Source organism: Cornus florida, unplaced genomic scaffold, assembly GCF_030987335.1.
Source record: "Cornus florida cultivar Cherokee Brave unplaced genomic scaffold, ASM3098733v1 CherokeeBrave_3.0.0_Hap2_Chr06, whole genome shotgun sequence".
In the NCBI taxonomy this organism is placed as follows: Eukaryota; Viridiplantae; Streptophyta; class Magnoliopsida; order Cornales; family Cornaceae; genus Cornus; species Cornus florida.
The window spans coordinates 102890459-102912545 of NW_026775576.1; the positions used below are offsets into that span (position 1 = coordinate 102890459).

The 22087-nt window shown below is 40.8% G+C and overlaps 2 protein-coding genes across 2 annotated transcripts; both read left to right on the forward strand.

Annotated features, from left to right (window-relative positions):
* Nucleotides 1-3079: 3079 nt before the first annotated feature.
* On the forward strand, nucleotides 3080-3469 carry LOC132314738 (uncharacterized). The gene has a single exon (XM_059813561.1). It carries the CDS (start codon nucleotides 3080-3082, stop codon nucleotides 3467-3469), a length of 390 nt encoding a protein of 129 aa, XP_059669544.1.
* Nucleotides 3470-17413: 13944 nt separating this feature from the next.
* Nucleotides 17414-21986, forward strand: LOC132313494 (uncharacterized). Its single transcript, XM_059812284.1, has 2 exons — nucleotides 17414-17653; nucleotides 17867-21986. The coding sequence occupies exon 2, from the start codon at nucleotides 18038-18040 to the stop codon at nucleotides 21845-21847; it is 3810 nt and encodes a 1269-aa protein (XP_059668267.1). The 5' UTR covers nucleotides 17414-17653; nucleotides 17867-18037; the 3' UTR covers nucleotides 21848-21986.
* Nucleotides 21987-22087: the final 101 nt, after the last annotated feature.

The window sequence follows — 22087 nt, forward strand, 5'->3', positions numbered from 1 at the left end:
TTATTGGAATGGATTAGTTCAAAACACTAAGTCCTACCCAAATTTGGATTAAGGTATGAATTAACCATAAATGTTAAGTCCATCACCTACTTGTGTCATGTCAATCAAATAAAGTGAATGACCTACTATGGTTTCAGGATGAATTTGTGCTACATATATCAGACCACTATACAGATGGATGATATTTTGTATTAGGAGTACGGACTTTATATATTTATTTTATGTGCCATGGTATGAGCTTGAGTCTCAAGACCATGGTTAGGGCGTGTATATCGCCTGGGATGGATAACTGGACATAGGTGTTGTTCCCTGGTAGGTCTAGGTAGTCATGCCCACCTTAGGGTGCGTATTTGCATGTTGCCTTCTATTCAGGCTGAGACAGACCTATTGGACTAGCGAGCGTCCTATTAATGTGCACTATATACATATATGGACTACTTTAGATATGGTTGAGTCTTTCTAGGATGTATCTGCGTATCGGATTACTGTTTGGATTGTAGTAGATCAGGACTTGCATGTGGGCCTGACCCATTCCTTTATTTTTCAGGTGTTCGTCAGTTCTAAGGTTAGAGCTTGGACGTGCAGAGCAGATACAGATATTCATTCCTCCAACTATGTAGGAATCTTCTTTATGTTAGCTGTAGAATTTATTTCTATGATTTAAACTCCTATTTGAGAATTTTATAAGGGGTCCAATAGATGGATTCCCGAGTTGTATAATTACAGAGGTTTTGAAGCTTAGATTTTTATAATTATATTTGGAGGATATTTACTTCTAGTTCCTTTTAGCTTTTAAATTTTTATTTCTTAAATCAATTTTGTATTCCGTGTTCGATTTAAAATACTTTAATTGTTTGATATCCCTCGGGTTTGGGCCTGGGCCTGATCAACCCGTGTCTCGGATCCGAGGGGTATCACATCAAGTAACATTAAAGATACCAAAGACGGATTGGACCAGACCCGACCAGCGAGTGAGGCATCAGATTGAATAGTAGGTCCGAGCCAAAGCAAAAAGGGTACTGCAATGGGCCCAACACCCACGAAAGAAGGATAGGACCGAACAGTTGAACTCAGCCCAAAGCACAACATTAAAAGTTAGGCCCAACATTTGAGGTTCACATAATGAAGTCAGGCCCAAAAGGAAGAAGGCCCTAGAATAAGAGCCCTATACAATAAGTTGGTTAGAATTTTGGTGATGGACTATAAATAGACCATACGAGCAGAGAGAAGGAGAGACTTTTTGGATTTTTTTATTCTGTTGAAGTGTAAGAATTTTAGAGAGAGAAAAATCGAAGAAAGCTCTTGCATCTTCAATTGGCGCCATTTGTGGGAATCGTGGAAGATTGATTCTTGTTTGATCAGCGTCGTGTTGATTCCGATTGATTGATGATGACGAAGCTTAATTTGTAGCAGTTTAGTCCGGATCTAAGAGATTGCGATTGGCTTCTGAAGAGATTCTGGATTCTTGATCGATTCTAAGAGATTGGCGTTAGGTTTACGCAGCCGTGATCCACTCTATCGCGACTCGATCCGGCAAGCTTAAACGCCGGAACAACTCTAATCTATCGAAAGGAAAGCAAAACTCGGAACATTTGAGTTCAGATCTGCCGTGATTCACATTGGCGAGGCTCCGATCTAGAGTAGAATTTACGATTCATGCCTTTGCTCCGTTCTGGAATGATGATTGGGGGTGAGAACTCCAATACGGTAGAGAATGTCCAGCAGGTGAAGCTTAATGAGTTGATGAGCATGATCGAAGCTCTCAAAAGAGAGAATGCAGAGTTAAGGACTGAAATGCAGCGTCAAGAAGTCCCGGTGATTCAGCGACCGCTCCCGGCTGGAGAATAAGTTGCACATACCGATGCGGCACATCACGGCGAGAAGGTAGGGAACAATCAGACAGATCTTCACCGCGAGGAAGTCCGGCCAAACGATTTACCGCCAAATCCCCGTCATATTGATGATCGTGAAGGATCAACTCACGTGGATCCACGATGTGAACAGATCAGGCGAAACGAAGCCATGACCTTAGATCCACATCAAGAAACGCTCAGCCGAAATGAAGCAATGGAGTTTGATCGTCATAAAGCTATACCTCCATGGCGCAGAGAGTTCGTAGAAGACAGATCATTCGATCCGACCTATCGACCTTCCATGACGACGTTCGACTATCGCGGCTCAGAAAGGAGATCTGTGGATCAGAGAGCAATTGCGGGGTTCCAGAGGGAAAATGAAGCCCTCCGTTCAGCAGCTCGAACTGTTGACTCACCATTCACTAATGAAATTCTGAATCCTCTGAGTCCGAGGAAATTTTCCATGCCCATCTTCATTCTGTTCGACGGAACGACCGATCTGATTGATCATGTGTATCACATCCAGTTGAAAATGGCTCTGAACACTGAGAATGATTCCTTGATGTGCAAGTGTTTCCCTACAAGTCTAGCTGGACCAGCCCTCAATTGGTTTAAGAACCTGCCTAGGGGCTCAGTAGATAGTTTTCGAAGCTTATGTGATCGGTTCATAAGCCAATATAATGGAAATAAGCGTCCGGCAAAGGACATTTCAAGCCTATTCACAATAAAGCAGCATGAGGATGAACGCCTCCAAGCTTTCCTAACCAGGTTTAACCTTATCAAGAGTATGGTAATTGAATGTCACCCTTCTACAGCGGTTCAAGCATTTATACTGGCCATGACTCGTGGCACTCCATTCCATACAAGCTTGGTAGTGAACACGCCGAAGACCATGGATGAACTAAATGAAAGAGCCGATGGATTTGTACGCTTGGAAGAAGAAGAGGCAGCAAACGTTCGGAAAACATCCGTCATATCAACAGAGGACAAAACCAAAGCAAAGATCAGACAAAAGCAGGTTCAGCCACAGCGTTCCTTGTGGAAATCTGAGAAGAGGCCCAGAGAGGAAGAACTGGTTACTCCATTGAAAGTCACCTTAGCAAGGCTGTACCAAGAAAATAAAGACTAACGAATACAGGAACTTAAGGAGACAGGTAGAGATGCTGATAGCCAGAGGGGAGTTTGCAAGTTATATTCAAGGCCCGGCGGCGGAACAGAACTGGCCAATGGAGCACGTGAAGAGGAGTCAGAAGTCGAACCCTTACAATACGCAACCAGTCCGAATAATCAATGCAATTCACGGTCGGCCTGAGCCTACTGAGGAGTCAGACGAACTACTTCGAACACGCCTTCGCCATGCACAGATGAAGAGAATGGTGGGCAGTGTAAACACTCTACACCAACAGAGCTCATCAACACAGATAAAGTTTGACAAAACAGATCTATTGCGTGTTCAGATCCCTCATGAGGACCCGTTGGTCGTTAGTTTGACAGTAGCCGAATGTTTGGTACGTAGAGTTCTGATTGATCCTGAAAGTAGTGCGAACGTCATGCCGAGGGATACCGGCTCGAAATCAAGCCGGACCGGCTTAAATTTACCGGGAATCCTCTACTAGGGTTTGATGGAAAACGAGTGGAACCCATCGGTACGATGGAGTTAGCGGTACGCGGTGCAGAGAGGGTTCTGATGGAGACCTTTGTGGTTGTCGAAATCCATCCCTCGTACAACCTTCTGATGGGTAGAGGATGGATCCACAGAGTTCAAGGTGTTCCTTCCACTTTGCATCAAGTAATGAAATGCCTGGGGCCAGACGGAGCCAAGGTAATCGACATCCATGGAGACCAGGTTGCAGCTAAGGAATGTTATTCAGTAACGCTGAAGCATGCTGGAAAAGGGAAAACACCCATCCGTTCGGCAAGCCCAATATAGCAATTACAGGAACCTCCTCCTTAGCCGAATGGGGAGGAGGAGCCACTGGACTTGACTGACCCGAACGAACAACCAGAGTGGGGGAATGACTTGCTATGGCAGAGAAACATGAGTTAGTTGATTTCTTGTCTCAGAACGCCGATGTATTTGCGTGGAGCCACCTAGACATGCCTGGAATCGATCCTTCTGTATCCTGTCACTCCTTGAACGTAAATTCCAATGCAAGACCTGTAAAGCAGAAGCAGCGAAGGTTTGCTCCAGAGCATAACTAGATCATAGCGGAGGAGGTTGACAGGCTACTTGACGCGGGATTTATAAGAGAAGTGTGTTATCCTGACTGGTTGTCAAATGTTGTTGTTGTGCAGAAGAAGAATGGGAAATGGCGGGTGTGTATCGATTTCACCAATTTAAACAAAGCTTGTCCCAAGGATAGCTTCCCGCTGCCGGAAATTGATCAAATGGTGGATGCTACTACTGGATATGAGCGTTTAACCTTCTTAGATGCTTATTCAGGTTATAATCAGATCCCCATGGACCCTGCTGATGAAGAGAAAACTTCTTTCGTTACCGAGCGCGGGACCTATTGCTACAAAGTTATGATACCCCTCGGATTCGAGACACGGGTTGATCAGGCCCAGGCCCAAATCCGAGGGATATCAGACAATTAATATTTTAAAAACGAACACGGAATACAAAGTGATTAAAGAAATAATATAATGAGCGAAAAGAAACTAAAATAAATCCTCAAATATAAATATTTAAATCTTGACAATCCAAACTCCATAAGTTTACAACTCGGGAATCCATCTCTAGTGGACCCCTAATAAAATCCCAAAATGCATGGAAGTAAAACTGAAGATAAAATCCAAATCTAATATCTGGAAAGAAGTCCTACGTTGTCGGTAGAATAGAAGTCTGTATCTGCTCTGCACAAACAAACTCTAACCTTGGAACTGACGAGTACCTGAAAAATATAAGGGTGGGTCAGACCCACATGCAAGTCCTGATCTACTACAATCCAAATAGGAATCCGATACGCAAATACATACTAGAAAGACTCAACAATATCTAGAGTAGTCCATATATGTATAAGTACACACTATAGGACGCTCACTAGTCCAAAAAGGTCTGTCTCAGCCTGAATAGAGATACCATGTGGTCATGTGTATCTAGACCTACCAGGGAACAACACCCCTATCCAGCTATCCATCCTAGGCAGTATACGTACCCTAACCATGGTCCTGAGACTCAAGCTCATACCATGGCACATATAATAAATATATAAAGTCCGTGTCCTCCTATTGCAAAATATCAACCATCTGAAAAGTGGTTTGATAAATGTAAAGCAAATCCATCCTGAAACCATATTAAGTCATTCAATTATTTGATTGATATGACACAAGTAGGTGATGGACTTAACTCATAGGGTTAATCCATACCTTAATCCAAATTAGGTAGGACTTAGTGTTTGAACTAGTTCATACCTAGTATGTCACCGTCCCATACCGATACATACAGTCCTCCAATTAACAAAGTTGACAAAACAGTATAACTATTTATCAACCACTTCCCAAAATAAGCATAAACACAATTTAACATATGTATAACTAAATTTTGTATCCAATAAAAGATTTACAATCCCAACTACAGTCCATTAAATTGATAAAGCAAGATTATGCAATTTACCTCTCCAACCAGTATCAAAACTGATGCAATGTATAGCAAGTTTTAACATCAGTTAATTCCATCTCAGCAGACATATACTTATACATTTATATGCACATATCCCAGCTGAAACATGGTTCATAATTTAAGACCATGCAGAGAAATAAAAATTGCTAAAACAGTAAGCAATTTTAATTATTTATCCAATCTATCATATATGGGATCACTGTTTAACCATATGTTAATTCCATCCTCCATAATTAAATGTAAGCATGCTTCCCAACATTTTTTTAAGTCTTTAGTAATGAAATACACCATCCAGTAGCCTTTAAACAGTTTTAGAAAAACCCAGTTTAGCCAAACAGAGCATAAAAACTCAATTTTACGTAATGCCAAGAGAAAGAGAAGGCTCTGCAAACAAAAGAGCCTTCTCCATTCAAAAAGAGCCTTCTCCCCTTTTAAAAAGAGCCTTCTCCATTTTAAATTCTACGTAATACCAAGATAAAGAGAAGGCTTTGCAAACAAAAGAGCCTTCTCCATTTAAAAAGAGCCTTCTCCCCTTTTAAAAAGAGCCTTCTCCATTTTAAATTCTACGTAATACCAAGAGAAAGAGAAGGCTTTGCAAACAAAAGAGCCTTCTCCATTTAAAAAGAGCCTTCTCCCCTTTTAAAAAGAGCCTTCTTCATTTTAAATTTTACGTCTGTTCTTCTGTTATCTTCTCCGACTCCGGTGGTTTCTAGTCATTAAACTTAATTTTATTTCAGGTTTTAAGATCCCCAGGGTTATGCAAACAAGAATGGAATTAAACATTAATTTGTAAAGCAACAACAATCAGCTTTTTTTTAAACTGAACTTGTAAACTATGATAAGCAGATTAAATTCAATGACGTTAGAAACTGTTTCAACATGTATAAATGATGTAATTAAGTCTTACTTTAATTCCTGGAGTATAACTAAGCATGCACAGAACACAAATTCCTGGGAAAGAGAAGATCAGAAACTTGCCTTGAGACTTTGGTTTAAAAACCCCCAACTGTTGTCTCTATCTTCTTTGGCTACCTTGGTTGTATCAAACAGCCTCTGCTGCTCCTAATTCAGTCCCAAACTCCTCCTTGAATCACTCAAGTTCACTATGTATTTCCTCTCAATCTTTCTATCTGTTTTCTCTCTATCACACTGTATACGTGATTATGGTGAATATGGTTTTTATTTGTAACCCTAAATCAACGTATAAACAATATATATATAGACTCTACAGAAACCCTAAGTCCATACAGATATCACTCGGCCCATAGGTAATCCTAGGTTATAACAATGTTGGCTATGATAAAACCTAAAACCCTAAGTTACAATTAATGCATTTAAAACACATTAAACCAATTAACATAAATAAATAAATAAACAATTAAAACAATTAAATTAAAACTAAAAATAAAACATTTAATTCAAATAAAATCAACTAATACCAATTAAATTAAACAATATCAAGTAGTTCAAATAAATTCAGATAAAATCAAATAATACACCAATTAATGAAAATACACACTTAAACAATTTTTAAAATGTAATAAAATAATTAATAAAAATATCAGAATTATCCTTTTGAATTTAGGGGTATTACAAAAGTCATGCCATTCGAACTGAAAACGCCGTAGCAACTTACCAAAGGCTTATTAGCAAAATTTTCAAGAGACAAATAGGGAAGACCGTGGAAGCTTACATTGATGACATGGTAGTAAAAGTAAGAAGAAAGCTGACCATCTGAAACATCTACATGACGTATTTAATGTGTTGAGGCACTACGGAATGAAACTCAATCCAACCAAATGCTCATTCGGCGTGAGTTCTGGTCAATTCCTAGGACACGTAGTTAATCATTGAGGCATAGAAGCTAGCCCAGCCCAAGTAGAAGCTCTGACTGAGAATGCCGAGCCGACAACAGTCAAGGAAGTGTAAACACTTACGGGACGGATCGCAGCATTGAGTCGATTCATTTCAAAACTGTCAGACCGTTGCAAACCATTCTTTGACACAATACGAAGCCAAGGAAGACAAGTTTAGGGGGATGAACAGCGCAAAGCATTAACAAGTTTGAAGGAATATATGCAAAACCTTTCGATCCTGTCAGCTCCAGAACCAGGAGAAAAGTTATTTCTATACCTCGGGGTATCCAGCATCGCGACAAGTGGCGTTCTGATCCGTTGTCCAGAAGGGAAGCAATATCCAGTGTTTTATGTTAGCAAAACGATGACTGAGGCCGAACGACGTTATTCAAAGGCCGAGCGAGTGATACTCTCGCTAGTGCATGCGAAAAGAAAGCTCAGGCATTATTTTGAATCCCATCCTATCATCGTTCTAACCACCTTCCCTATCAGAATAATCCTGCACAAGCCAGACCTCTCAGGAAGAATGACGAAGTGGGCCATAGAGTTAAGCTCATTTGACATAACATATGAACCCAGAACGGCAATCAAAGGGCAAGCAGTGGCAGATTTTCTACTGGAATGTGATTCAGAAGACATAGAGGAAGACCTTCGAGGTTGCTTGTGGAGACTCTTCGTCGATGGATCCTCAAATCAGATGGTGGCAGGCATTAGGATCAAATTGCAGACACCAGAAGGTACGTCCTTGAGTCAAGCGCTCCGGCTTGAATTCAAAGCCACCGACAATGAAGCGGAGTATGAAGCACTGCTGGCAGGACTTAAGCTTGCAAAGGAGTTGAAGGTCAGGAATTTAATTGTCTTTAGTGACTCGCAATTAGTTGTTCGGCAGGTGAATGGCGAGTATGAAACCAAAGATAAAACAATGGAGGCCTATCATTCTGCTGTTGTGCGGGAGGCCAAAAACTTTCAAAAAATTGAATTCATCCAAATACCGAGAGAGCATAACGAAGATGCCGATTGGCTAGCGTATAGTGCCTCGGGTTCTGGAGAAACATTGGCCAGGGTAATTCCAGTGGGAATATTAAACCAGCCATCCATTTTTGCAGAACCTTCGGATCCAGATCCTTGGCAAGTAAATGTTATTCCATATAAGCCAAGTTGGATCGATCCAATCATAACTTACATCAGGGGAGGTATTCTGCCCGAGCAAAAAGATGAAGCTAGGAAAATCAAATCGAATACTGCAAAGTACACCATAGTGCATGACCAGTTATACAAAAGATCTTTTTCTGGGCCGTACTTAAAGTGCGTTACTCCCACAGAGGCTCGGCAGGTGCTGTGAGCTATTCATGAAGGTGTATGTGAAAACCATTCAGGGGGGAGGTCTTTAGCGCACAAAGCAATGACGCAAGGGTACTTCTGGCCGAACATGTCGCGAGACGCGGAAGAATTTTCCAGAAGGTGCGATAAGTGTCAAAGGTTCGGACCACTGATTCACCAACCACCTGAGGACTTGCACGTAATGGCCACACCATGGCCTTTCGCGCAATGGGGGATGGATGTGGTCGGTCCTCTGCCAACTGCAAGAGCTCAGAACAAGTATGTGCTGCTGGCTACAGATTACTTTACTAAGTGGGTGGAAGCAGAGCCGTACCCGAGCGTACCCGAGCGTAACTCAAATTCATGTGAGACGGTTCATTTGGAGCAATATTATTTGTCGGTTTAGCGTTCCGAGGTCAATCGTCATGGATAATGGGACAAACCTTGACAGCAAGCAAGTAAGAGAGCTGTTGGAGGAATATGGAATTAATCAAAAGCTGGCGGCAGTAAGTCACTCCCAGGCCAATGGACAAGCGGAGATCACGAATAGAACAATCTTTGCTTGTATCAAGAAGAACCTTGAAGAGAAGAAAGGAAAATGGTTAGATGAACTGCCGAACGTCCTATGAGCCTACAGAACGACCCCGAGGCGACCGACCGGAGAAAGCCCATTCGCCATGGCATATGGTACCGAAGCAGTTATACCGGTCGAACACTTGGTTCCGACTGTTCGGAGTTTGGCATGGAGCCGAGAGCATAACGACAGTATGTTGAGCTTTAACCTCGATATGCTGGAGGAAAAGAGAGATGCAGCGGCAGTAAGGCTCGCATCTTACCAGTAAACGCTTGCGAATAGCCATAACAAAAAGGTAAAGCACAGAGACTTTATACCAGGTGATCTGGTTCTGAAAAAGAAGGTGGGGATAGTCAAAAAGATGATGCCACCATGGGAAGGTCCATACAAAATTGCAGAAGTCATAGGAAAGGGGGCATATACCCTAGAGACCATGGCCGGAAGGCTGGTTAACAAGCCTTGGAATGCTACGTCTCTAAAGAGGTATTATCAATAGAAAATTAAATATTTCAATGTTGAATTTTGTTCATTTTCAATTGAATACAAACGAATGTACAAGTTTTTGAGATTTATAAAAGTAATATTCCTCTTTAAGAGATTGATCAAGTAAAAATAGCAAAGTAAGTGGCAGCTGGCACTATGAGCCGAACGCCAAACTTTTGTTGAGAAATAAAAAGCCAAGTGGCAGGTGGCATTTTAGCCGAGCGCCAGGCACTTAAGCAAAGTAAGTGGCAGCTGGCACTATGAGCCGAACGCCAAACTCTTGCTAAGAAATAAAAAGTCAAGTGGCAAGTGGTATTCTAGGCGAGCGCCAGGCACTTAAGCAAGGTAAGTAGCAGCTGGCACTATGAGCCGAACGCCAAACTCTTGCTAAGAAATAAAAAGCCAAGTAGCAAGTGACATTTTAGCTGAGCGCCAGGCACTTAAGCAAGGTAAGTGGCAGCTGACACTATGAGCCGAACGCCAAACTTTTGCTAAGAAATAAAAAGCCAAGTGGCAAGTGGCATTCTAGCCGAGCGCCAAGCACTTAAGCAAGGTAAGTGGCAGCTGGCACTATGAGCCGAACGCCAAAATTTTGCTAAGAAATAAAAAGCCAAGTGGCATTCTGGCCGAGCGCCAGGCACTTGCTAAGCATTTGCTTAAAAACAAAAAGTAAGTGGCAGCTGGCATTGTAAGCCGAGCACCAGACATTGCAAAGTAGATGAATGTGAAGCTGGTTGTTACCGCCCATGCACAGATAAAGTCAATGTTTTTGTCATCTCATTCATGATATGATTTGAAGTTACAAAAGTAAAGCATACAGATGACATAACTACATAGAAGCAGGAAATTAAAATATCAAAAGAGTTCTAGCTAGCTGCCTTCGTTCTGTCAGCCTCTTGATTGTGTTGACTCGCCTCCTCATCTTCATTGGTCGTCCTATCCTCACGAGGTGGGGAGTCGAGATGAATAACTGAATCATTCTGTTGGGGCCCAATCTCAGTAGCGGTTGAAGAAGGGACCATAGTAGACAGAGGAAGAACATCCAGAGGCTGAACGATAGAGGGAACTGTAGTGACCCTGGAGGAAGCAATCTCCTGACACTCATCAAAAATGTGCTCAGCAAGAGTGGAGTCTGGATCAACATAGACTCTTGGAGGATCAATTTCTAGATCCTTATCAACTTCGTCCGGAGTGGAACTAGTCTGCCCGTCGGCAGGAGCACGGTCGGAGAAACCCTCTCTGTACCCCTGAGCATACCTGAGAGCCCTAACCCTTGAAAACCGGGTGTGAAGAGCCAGCATACCACCATTCACCTTGCTAATGGTGTTGAGCAGAACATCACGCTCCTCCAGGGCTCTCTTCTCGAAGGTCATCCGAGCGGACTGTTCGTCAGCCAGAAGGCGCTGGAGTTCAGATTTTTCGTCCTTGAGCGAGTTGCGCTCGGTCTGCCAAACGCTCTTCTCAAGGTGAAGGGCATCCCTTTCATCCTGAAGAGAATCGATTTCCCTTTTCAGAGCGTTTATCTCTTTTTTAACTTTTTCAAGCTGGACGAACAGTTCTGTGTTTTTGGTGGCGAGGATGTTATTTTCTTTGTGGGCCACCTCAAGGCTGTCAGAGAATTTTCGAGCCTTGGCGTTCCCTATTTCTACCTGCTTTTGCATGGCCATCATACCGAACAGGGTCTGCAGAGATATGCATGAACACTGGTTAAACCGATCGCATAGTCAGAGGGGGTTAAGCATAAAGATTTTTCTGATTGGGAGATAAAAATTACCTCTATGGCAGATAAAGGAAAGCGGCTAAACACCTCCTTCTGGGATAGACCTCTGGCGGTTTCAATGTCCTTGGGTGTAATACCCCTAATTTTAAAAGAATAGTCTCGGTATTTATTTATTTGTTTTAATTGTATTTTTTAATTATTTAATTAATTATTTGACTAATTGCTTATGTGTTTAATTGAATTAGGTATTACTTGATTATTTGATTATGTGTCTATGTATTATTTGTATTTGTCTATGTGTTAATTGTTTAATTAGATTATGTGCTTAAATGGTGTTTTGATTAATTGTAAATTAAATGTTTTCTTTTCTTTTATTATTTTATTTTATTTTTCTTTTATGGTTATGGTTAGTAGTAATGGGCCAACCAATTGGGTCCCATGGACTACTTGGATAGGAGGTTGGATGTGTATGGATTATTACCCATGGATAATGTATGTATATATATAGATATATATTATATACATATATAAAAAAGAAAGTAATTTATTAATTATTTTTATGGTAACTTGGGTAGTAATATTTAATCTGATGTATATGTTTTATATTTAAATAATAAAAATATACATAGATTTGATACGTGTTATGTTTTAAGTTACTTTATAATATTATGGTAACTTAAGTATTATTGGATAATCCATTAATAAATAATGGAATGTGTATAATTTATTTATTTAATAAACATATGCATAAATTATATATGTAACATATTTTACTTACCTTTTTAATATATATATAAAAGAGAAAGTAATTTATTAATTACTTTTATGGTAATTTGGGTAGTAATATTTAATCTGATGTATATGTTTATTTAAATAATAAAAATATACATAGATTTGATACGTGTTATGTTTTAAGTTACTTTATAATACTATGGTAACTTAAATATTATTGGATAATCCATTAATAAATAATGGAATGTGTATAATTTACTTATTTAATAAACATATACATAAATTATATACGTAACATATTTTGCTTACCTTTTTAATATTTTTATTTTCATTTTTTTTTAGTTGATTTGGATTGGGAAAAGGGTTAGGGTTATTTTATTTAGCCTATAAATATATACCTATAGGTTGTAAAAGGGGGTTAGAAATATTCACGTGACATATACTGGAGAGATAGTGTTAGAGAGGGAATGAGGAAAAGGAAGGAATGAGGAGAAAAACCCTATTGAGAGAAGATCAAGGAAGAAGAAGTTTAACTTTCGATCCGAAAGTTTAAGGCAAGTTCTTCTTCTATCTCTTTCCCTTTGATTCGTGTTTCTGTACATGCCTAGGAAATTCCAGAATTTATTAAACACATAAAATTAAATAATTATGCATGTTTAATTGGGTTAGAACATAGGTTTTATGAAATTGGTTCATATCTGTTCTTGTGTTATGAATTGATAAAATGCATGATTTTGATTTGATTTCTTATGTGAATTTTTACATGTTTAAATTATGTATTTTTCATATCTGTGGAATGATGGAACGTAGAAACATGCCTAGGATTCCTGAACATTAAATAGGGACTAGGTTTGGGTTTTAATAAATTTAAATAGACTCAATCATAATGATGCTTGCTATTTGAATGTTTTAAACAAACGAATGGATTTAATCTTTTAAAATATTTTAGCAATTGAGATTAAATGTGTAGGATGAATTAGATATAGAGAATCATTATTTAACGGTATAATAAAATATCATCATGTATAAGATTCAGTTTGTGTAAGACATATGATATAGGAAGTTTAAAGAAATAATAAGTCATTCCTATTATGTGATAACTTGATATCATATTTATCATAGTTATTTATAGAATGTTTGATGTATTTCCTTAATTGTTACATTAATTGTTGGTTTATGTGGTTTAATGTACCGGTATGGGACGGTGGCATTCTAGGGATGGATTAACTTATCAGTTAAGTGCTACCTATTTTATATAAGGGAATGGATTAACTAAAATGTTAAGTTCTACTTATATTTAAGTCAGGTCAGCTGAACAAGTTGAATGACTTATGGAGGATCAATTTATTATATAAGGGAATGGATTAACTAAAATGTTAAGTCCTACTTATATTCAAGTCAGGTCAGCTGAACAAGTTGAATGACTTATGGAGGATTAATTTATACTGGATTGGATGGTTACTAGATTTTATATATATAAGTATGGTGCCATGATATGAGCCTGAGTCTCAGGATCAATGGTTAGGGCGCGTATATCGCCTGGGATGTGTAGCTAGATATAGTGTAGTTGTGTACCCTGGTAGGTCTAGGTACTCATGCCCACTATATGTGCGTTTTGCATGTTACCTACTATTCAGGTTGAGACAACCCTATAGTCTAGTGAGGTCCTTTAGTGTGTGTATATATATATACGGACTACTAGTTACTGTTGGATTGACTAGGATGTATACGTGTATCGGATCTCTGTTTGGACTGTAGTAGAGTAGAACTTGTTTGTGGGCCTGACCCACCATTATTTTTCAGGTGTTCGTCACGAGTAGAGGTTGTTCGTGCTGAGCGGGGATCAGTCTACTTCATTCTTCCGATGCTACATAGGAGTTCCTTTATGATTCAGTTTTAGATTACTATCATTTGTTTAGTTTGGATTTTCTAGGGGTCCGCACAGTATGGATTCCCGAGTTGTATTTTGGAGGATCAGTTGTATCAGAAGACTTTATTAATTAATGGAAATATATTATGAGGTTTATTATTAGATTATCATTTTAATTTCTTGTCAGCATTTTATTTATTCTTCTTTATTCTTTTGTACTCTGTGTTCGTTTATTATCAATTTGTTTTGATATCCTCGGGTATTCGGGCGTGGGCCTGGCCAACCCGCATTTGGAAATTCGGGGGTATCACATTGGGAGTCCACATGCCCCTGTAATATGCCATAGCGGTCTGACCATCCTTGAACATGGTCTCGTTCGGCTTCACGAATGTCCCATCCGTTCGGGCGAATCGAGGAGTCCATGGTGCTGTTGTAGAGGCAGAGGCAGAGACAGAAGCTGAAGCAGAAGCCGCAGCTGTAGCAGGCCCAGAGAGGGTAGGAGACTTGACTGGGGCGATGCAAGAGTGTACCTGGCCCAGAAATTCGGATCCTTCTTGTATGAGATACATCATCAAGGTTGGCTGCACTGTCAGGATGAGGCCTTTTGCCTCGCTCTTTATCCTGAGCACCCGCAGTAACAGCAGAATTAATATTGACCTGATGAGGTGCGTTTTGATTGGTAGAAGGAACGCTAACGGCAGGATCAGCAGCCACTACGTTCGGAATGGTGTCAGAAATAGTGGCTGAAGAAGAAGCTGAGGCAGGAGAAGAGGTTGCCGCAGCAGCAACAGTAACTTGGGGAGGGTTCTTCCTTCTGCCAAATAAAGGAATCTGGAGCTGGCTCATTGCGCTGCCGAGGGCTGAAATGGCGAGAAGGTTGTCTGAGGTAAGGAGGTCTGAGCAGGAAGGAACGTCGTTCAGAACGTAATTCTTCAAGTAATTGTCCCTATCCCTGCAAACACAGTAGCTCAAATCGTCACAAGGAATGCCTAAGGAACGGCACAAGAAAGTATAAAAGCGAGGAACATAAATTTCGAAGGGACAATCGTTCTTATGGGTTTTGAATTTCTTATACGAAGAGACAGAACACACGCCAAAGGTGCTCGGGATTGGATAATCCTCTGCAGCTGGAGAAGACCAGGCCCCCCTAACCCCTATTATGTTGTTTTTCCAACCCTTTTCAGATTTGAGTGTGTCTTTGCATATGGACATGTTTTCAATCGGGTAGAGGTGGTAGAATGGTTCCTCAAGTCGGATCTTACTAAACTTGTAATAGAGAAGAAGATCTATGATATCAAGATCTAGACCTCTGTCATGGGTCAGTAGTAGCAGAACGGATAGGATCTTAAAAAAATTTGGATTTACTTGCAGAGGGGAGTTCCTTAGTTTGTTGAAAACATAATTAAAGAAAGGATGCAAAGGAAACCTAATGATGTTCAACTGAAGATGGGTAAACAAGACTTTGCCGGGAAGAAGGCCGGCACCAGTCCTGATATCCATGTCTTTAGGGCAGTTTCTAATTTCTATATCGATAGGGAGATGAAGTTTCATGCGAAGAACATCTAGATCTACAGGTATGGTGAAAATGAATGGGGTTTTTAAAGGAGAAAAAGTGATCTTCTAAAAGAAAAAGGCAAACGAAACTAACCTCAGAAGGAGAAAACGTAGATTACTGCAAGATCGCTGGAAAAAGGAGCTTTCGCAGAGGTTCGCCGGAGAAGATTTGATTTGACTAAAAATAGAGAGATGCAAGCAAAGATTTGGCCAACAGTGATGCAAGATGGAGACATAAAAAAGGTTTGAGGGAACGTCTCTGATACTTATAAGGACAGAGTGGGCCCGAAGATCGAAGCGTCAGGAAAACGAGGAGTTTCTTTGGAATCTCGAAGCATTGGTTTTAGATCCGATCGTCCATTTTCCCACGAGGTCTTCTTGAGCCGTCAGTGTCATGATTGGCCGCCGATAATAATTACCCCCTTATTTACTAGGGGGTAATTATGGGGGCAATTGAAGATACCAAAGACGGATTGGACCAGACCCAACCCACGAGTGAGGCATCAGATTGAATAGTAGGTCCTAGCCCAAGCAAAAAGGGTACCGCAATGGGCCCAACACCCATGAAAGAAGGATCGGACCGAACAGTTGAACTCAGCCCATAGCACAACACTGAGAGTTAGGCCCAACATCTGAGGCTCACATAATGAAGTCAGGCCCAAAAGGAAGAAGGCCCTAGAATAAGAGCCCTATACAATAAGTTGGTTAGAATTTTGGTGATGGACTATAAATAGACCATACGAGTAGAGAGAAGGAGAGGCTTTTTGGATTTTTTTATTCTGTTGAAATGTAAGAATTTTAGAGAGAGAAAAATCGAAGAAAGCTCTTGCATCTTCAAACATACACGTGGAAGTCGTAATATATCGGGTTTTTTTAAGTCGGGCGAAATAGCAGTACTAAAAAATATAATGCCAAAACTACCATTCCCTAATTTAAGTCATTTTAATTTGGACACAAATATCCACCTAAATTAACTTAGATATATAATTTTAATTTGGGCATAAATAATGAATCAAATAAGCGCAGATACCATATGTGTAAGAATATGGAATGCACCCATAATGGGGCATTTCATGGAAAATTAGAAAAACAATATCTAGTGTTTCTAATATGATTTCGTTCATAATTTCTTATTTAAATCAATCCAATGAAATTAAATAATATTATGAATATATATATTTAAATCAATCTAATGAAATTATTATGAAATTAATTTTGAGTCATGATACACAATTTAGCTGATTAAGCTAACAATATAAATCGACGATTACTTAATGTATTTTATATAATGTTCATTATACGATATCATCTTTTTTCTCTATTTATTTCCTCTTTTTTTTCCTTTGTCTTCATTCATTTTATGAATTGAATTGATTGGAAACGCTAAAATATTATTTAGCACGTAATTAACGAGTGGTTGTCAGAATATTTAATCTTTACTTATTAAAATTTTTATTTTCAAGGTAAGAATGTTAAGAATTAATTATTAAAGGAGAAAGGAACGAAGACGGAAACGGGAACGAGGACGGGAGAGTGTAAGGCTCCATCAAGGGCTTCCGGACATGAAAAACAATCCAACAACTTAGGTAGGGATGGACTATTATATATACATATTTTTTAATGGTAACTTAGAACCATGAATCATCTACTATCATGAAATCAATCCACTGTAATTTCTTATGCCAATAATGAGTAACGGGAGATTAAATATGGGTCGGGTATTTGATCCGAAAACAAAACCGACATTGGAGTCGGTGTTCGGGTAGGGCTCCAAATATTCAGCGTGCGGCGCCACACACATATATAGCCTATTTTATGAAGAATAAATGTAAAAAGTTGAGTAATAGTTTCTATCCCAAAAGTTGTAGCCAATTTGTCTGTCTAAGAAGCCTTCTTCGGAGGGGAAGATTGTTTCAGCGAAGGTTTTGAAAAGAAAATAGTCGGGCAAGTTCCCTCCGGGCTCTCCCCCGATCACGAGTGGCGTGTGAGGCAGCTGTCGCCAATCCAGGTAAGAAGAAATTCAATACAGATCTCACTATATTCGGCCGAGGCGAAGCATATCCCAACTGGTAAGCACCTGATAACCCTAGTTTAATTGATCTCCACACACACACACTGCGGTCTGTATATGTTGCATAATATGATTCTGTAAGAATTCAATTCTCCCCCCCCCCCCCCCCCCCTCCTGTCCTCATAGTATCAATATCTCCTTTTTTATTTTTTATTTTTTTATATAATTTATTTCTAATAATTTTAATTTGATTTTGAATTTTTGGATTTAGGTCTTTATTTTTCACGATTTGCTGGTGGGATATTCGATTGATTGTGTTTTGAAATTCATTGATTGGCAAAGAATATTGGAAGTGAGAATTAGGGTTAGGGTTCAGGATAGGTTTAGGTTTTGATATTCTGATTTGGGAGAAATCAGATTGGATTGAATTAAACCTATAGATATGGCGTCCGTGGATCCAGAGATTGCAAAGACCCAGGAAGAGAGGAAGAAGTTGGAGCAACAGCTCGCGTCGCTCACTTCAGTCACCTTCGATACTGATCTCTATGGTGGCAACAATCCCTTCGAGGGTTATGAGAAATCAATACCTGTTAACGATGATGAGGAGCACCTTGATGCTATGGACTCCGAAGTGGCGAGGAAATTGGCCTCGTACACGGCCCCGAAGTCAATTTTGAAGGATATGCCCAGGGGTGGGGATGAAGACGAGGCCATGGGTCTCAAGAAAACTCAGAGAATCATTGATAGGGAGGATGATTATAGACGAAGAAGGTTGAATAGGGTGATTTCGCCAGAGCGACACGATGCGTTTGCAATGGGAGACAAGACCCCGGATGTGTCAGTAAGAACTTATGCTGATGTGATGCGAGAAGAGGCCTTGAAGAGAGAAAAAGAGGAGACTTTGAGGTTAATCGCTAAGAAGAAGAAAGAGGAGGAGGAGAACAAGGCAGTGGAGAAGGAAAGGGAACCTGCAGCTGCACAGCCAACCCAAAAGAGGAGGAACAGGTGGGATCAGTCTCAGGAGGACTCAGGTGTGAAGAAAGCAAAGACTGCATCTGATTGGGATTTACCAGATTCTACTCCTGGGATTGGAAGGTGGGATGCAACCCCAACACCTGGGAGAGTTGGTGATGCGACACCCTCACTCTCAAGGAGGAACAGGTGGGATGAGACTCCCACCCCAGGTCGGCTGGCTGACTCAGATGCAACTCCGGCAGGTGGTGTTACTCCTGGTGCCACACCTGCTGGTATGACTTGGGATGCCACACCTAAACAGGCTGGGCTTGCAACGCCAACCCCAAAACGTCAGCGGTCAAGATGGGATGAGACTCCAGCTACTATGGGAAGCGCCACACCGATGGCGGGTGCTACACCTGCGGCAGCATACACTCCTGGTGTGACTCCTGTTGGAGGAGTTGAACTTGCTACGCCAACTCCTGGAGCTATTAATTTGCGTGGTGCCATAACGCCAGAGCAGTATAATTTATTGAGGTGGGAGAAGGATATTGAAGAGAGAAATCGCCCTTTAACAGATGAAGAGCTAGATGCAATGTTCCCGCAAGAGGGTTATAAGGTTTTGGATCCCCCAGCTTCTTATGTTCCGATTAGAACGCCTGCAAGGAAACTTCTTGCTACACCAACTCCAATAGGTACTCCTCTATATGCGATTCCTGAAGAAAATAGGGGTCAGCAGTTCGATGTTCCGAAAGAATTGCCAGGTGGGTTGCCATTCATGAAACCAGAGGATTACCAGTACTTTGGTGCATTATTGAATGAAGATGATGAGGAAGAGTTGTCTCCTGATGAACAGAAAGAGAGAAAGATTATGAAACTACTGCTAAAAGTTAAGAACGGGACACCACCACAGAGGAAAACAGCTTTAAGGCAGCTAACTGATAAGGCTCGGGAGTTTGGTGCTGGCCCACTATTTAACCGTATTTTGCCATTGCTCATGCAACCCACATTGGAAGATCAGGAGAGACATCTTTTGGTGAAGGTTATTGATAGGGTGCTATATAAGTTGGATGAGTTGGTGCGACCTTATGTGCACAAAATTTTGGTTGTGATTGAGCCTCTGTTGATTGATGAGGACTATTATGCCCGTGTGGAGGGTAGAGAGATCATTTCCAATCTCAGCAAAGCGGCTGGCTTGGCCACAATGATCGCTGCAATGCGTCCAGATATTGATAACATCGATGAATATGTGAGGAACACCACTGCTAGAGCCTTTAGTGTTGTTGCTTCTGCACTTGGAATCCCTGCACTGTTGCCATTCTTGAAAGCTGTGTGTCAGAGTAAGAAATCTTGGCAAGCTCGTCACACTGGCATCAAGATTGTTCAGCAGATTGCTATTTTGATAGGCTGTGCTGTTCTTCCACACTTGAGGTCTCTTGTAGAGATCATAGAACATGGTCTCAGTGATGAGAATCAGAAGGTCAGGACTATAACTGCATTGTCTCTGGCTGCTCTTGCTGAGGCTGCTGCCCCATATGGTATTGAAAGCTTCGATTCTGTTTTGAAACCTCTGTGGAAAGGTATTAGATCACATCGTGGGAAGGTTTTGGCTGCATTCTTGAAAGCAATTGGTTTTATCATTCCCCTGATGGATGCTATATATGCCAGCTACTATACCAAGGAAGTGATGTTTATTTTGATTCGTGAGTTTCAGTCTCCTGATGAAGAAATGAAGAAAATTGTGCTGAAAGTGGTTAAGCAGTGCGTGAGTACAGAAGGTGTGGAGGCTGATTACATCCGAAGTGATATTCTTCCCGAGTTCTTCCGAAACTTCTGGGTCAGAAGGATGGCATTGGATCGGAGAAACTATAGACAACTTGTTGATACCACTGTAGAGATAGCTAACAAAGTTGGCGTCGCTGATATAGTAGGTAGGATAGTTGAGGACCTGAAAGATGAGAGTGAACCATATAGAAGAATGGTTATGGAAACAATTGAGAAGGTGGTTGCCAATTTGGGTGCATCTGATATTGATGCTCGGTTGGAAGAGCTTCTGGTTGATGGAATCCTTTATGCCTTCCAAGAGCAGACCAGTGACGATGCGAATGTGATGCTTAATGGGTTTGGAGCAGTTGTGAATGCTTTTGGGCAGAGAGTGAAACCGTATCTCCCCCAGATATGTGGTACTATAAAGTGGCGCCTGAATAACAAGAGTGCGAAGGTTAGACAACAAGCAGCTGATCTCATATCCCGGATTGCAGTGGTCATGAAGCAATGCCAAGAAGAGCAATTGATGGGCCATCTTGGGGTTGTCTTGTATGAGTATTTGGGAGAGGAGTACCCAGAAGTTTTGGGATCAATACTGGGAGCTCTCAAGGCAATTGTCAATGTTATTGGTATGACAAAAATGACCCCTCCGATAAAGGATTTACTTCCTCGATTAACTCCAATCTTGAAGAACCGTCACGAGAAAGTTCAGGAGAATTGTATTGACCTTGTTGGTAGGATAGCTGATCGTGGGGCTGAGTTTGTACCTGCGAGGGAGTGGATGAGGATCTGCTTTGAGCTTCTTGAGATGCTTAAAGCCCACAAGAAGGGTATTCGCCGAGCAACAGTCAACACTTTTGGGTACATTGCCAAAGCCATCGGCCCTCAAGATGTGTTGGCAACGTTGTTGAACAACCTCAAGGTGCAGGAACGCCAGAACCGCGTTTGCACTACTGTGGCAATTGCAATTGTTGCAGAAACTTGTTCACCATTCACAGTTTTACCTGCCTTGATGAATGAATATCGAGTGCCAGAGCTTAACGTCCAGAATGGTGTTCTGAAATCCCTCTCCTTTCTATTTGAGTACATAGGTGAAATGGGAAAAGACTATATATATGCAGTGACTCCATTACTTGAGGATGCTCTCATGGACAGAGATTTGGTTCATAGGCAGACTGCTGCTTCTGCTGTTAAGCACATGGCTTTAGGAGTGGCTGGGTTGGGGTGTGAGGATGCTTTAGTACACTTGCTGAACTATGTTTGGCCAAACATTTTTGAGACATCCCCTCATGTTATAAATGCTGTCATGGAAGCCATTGAAGGGATGAGGGTGGCATTGGGCGCAGCTGTAGTGCTCAACTACTGTCTTCAGGGTTTGTTCCACCCGGCTAGGAAAGTTAGGGAGGTATATTGGAAGATTTACAACTCACTCTATATTGGCGCTCAAGATGCACTTGTGGCTGCTTATCCAGTGCTGGACGATGATGAGCAAAACATATATAGTAGGCCTGAATTGATGATGTTTGTGTGAGATGCAGTTCGTGACTGTTTGTCAAGGCTTCTTCTATCTGTTTTTCTCATTTCTCTCTGGCATTTGCTGTGAACCTTCAAATTTGTAGCCTTATTGAAGTAGATTGACTATCTGAGATATTATTTTGTTTTTGTAAAAATATCACTTTGCCTGCTTTATACTTGATATTGCTGCTCATATTTCTAAAACATTCCTATTGTGATATACAATATCTATTATATATTGTGGTGCATATTAAAC

Bases quoted from the DNA above. Each gene is read 5' to 3' on its own strand.
- LOC132314738 (XM_059813561.1), top strand. From the start codon at position 3,080: ATGGAGCACGTGAAGAGGAGTCAGAAGTCGAACCCTTACAATACGCAA.
- LOC132313494 (XM_059812284.1), top strand. From the start codon at position 18,038: ATGGCGTCCGTGGATCCAGAGATTGCAAAGACCCAGGAAGAGAGGAAG.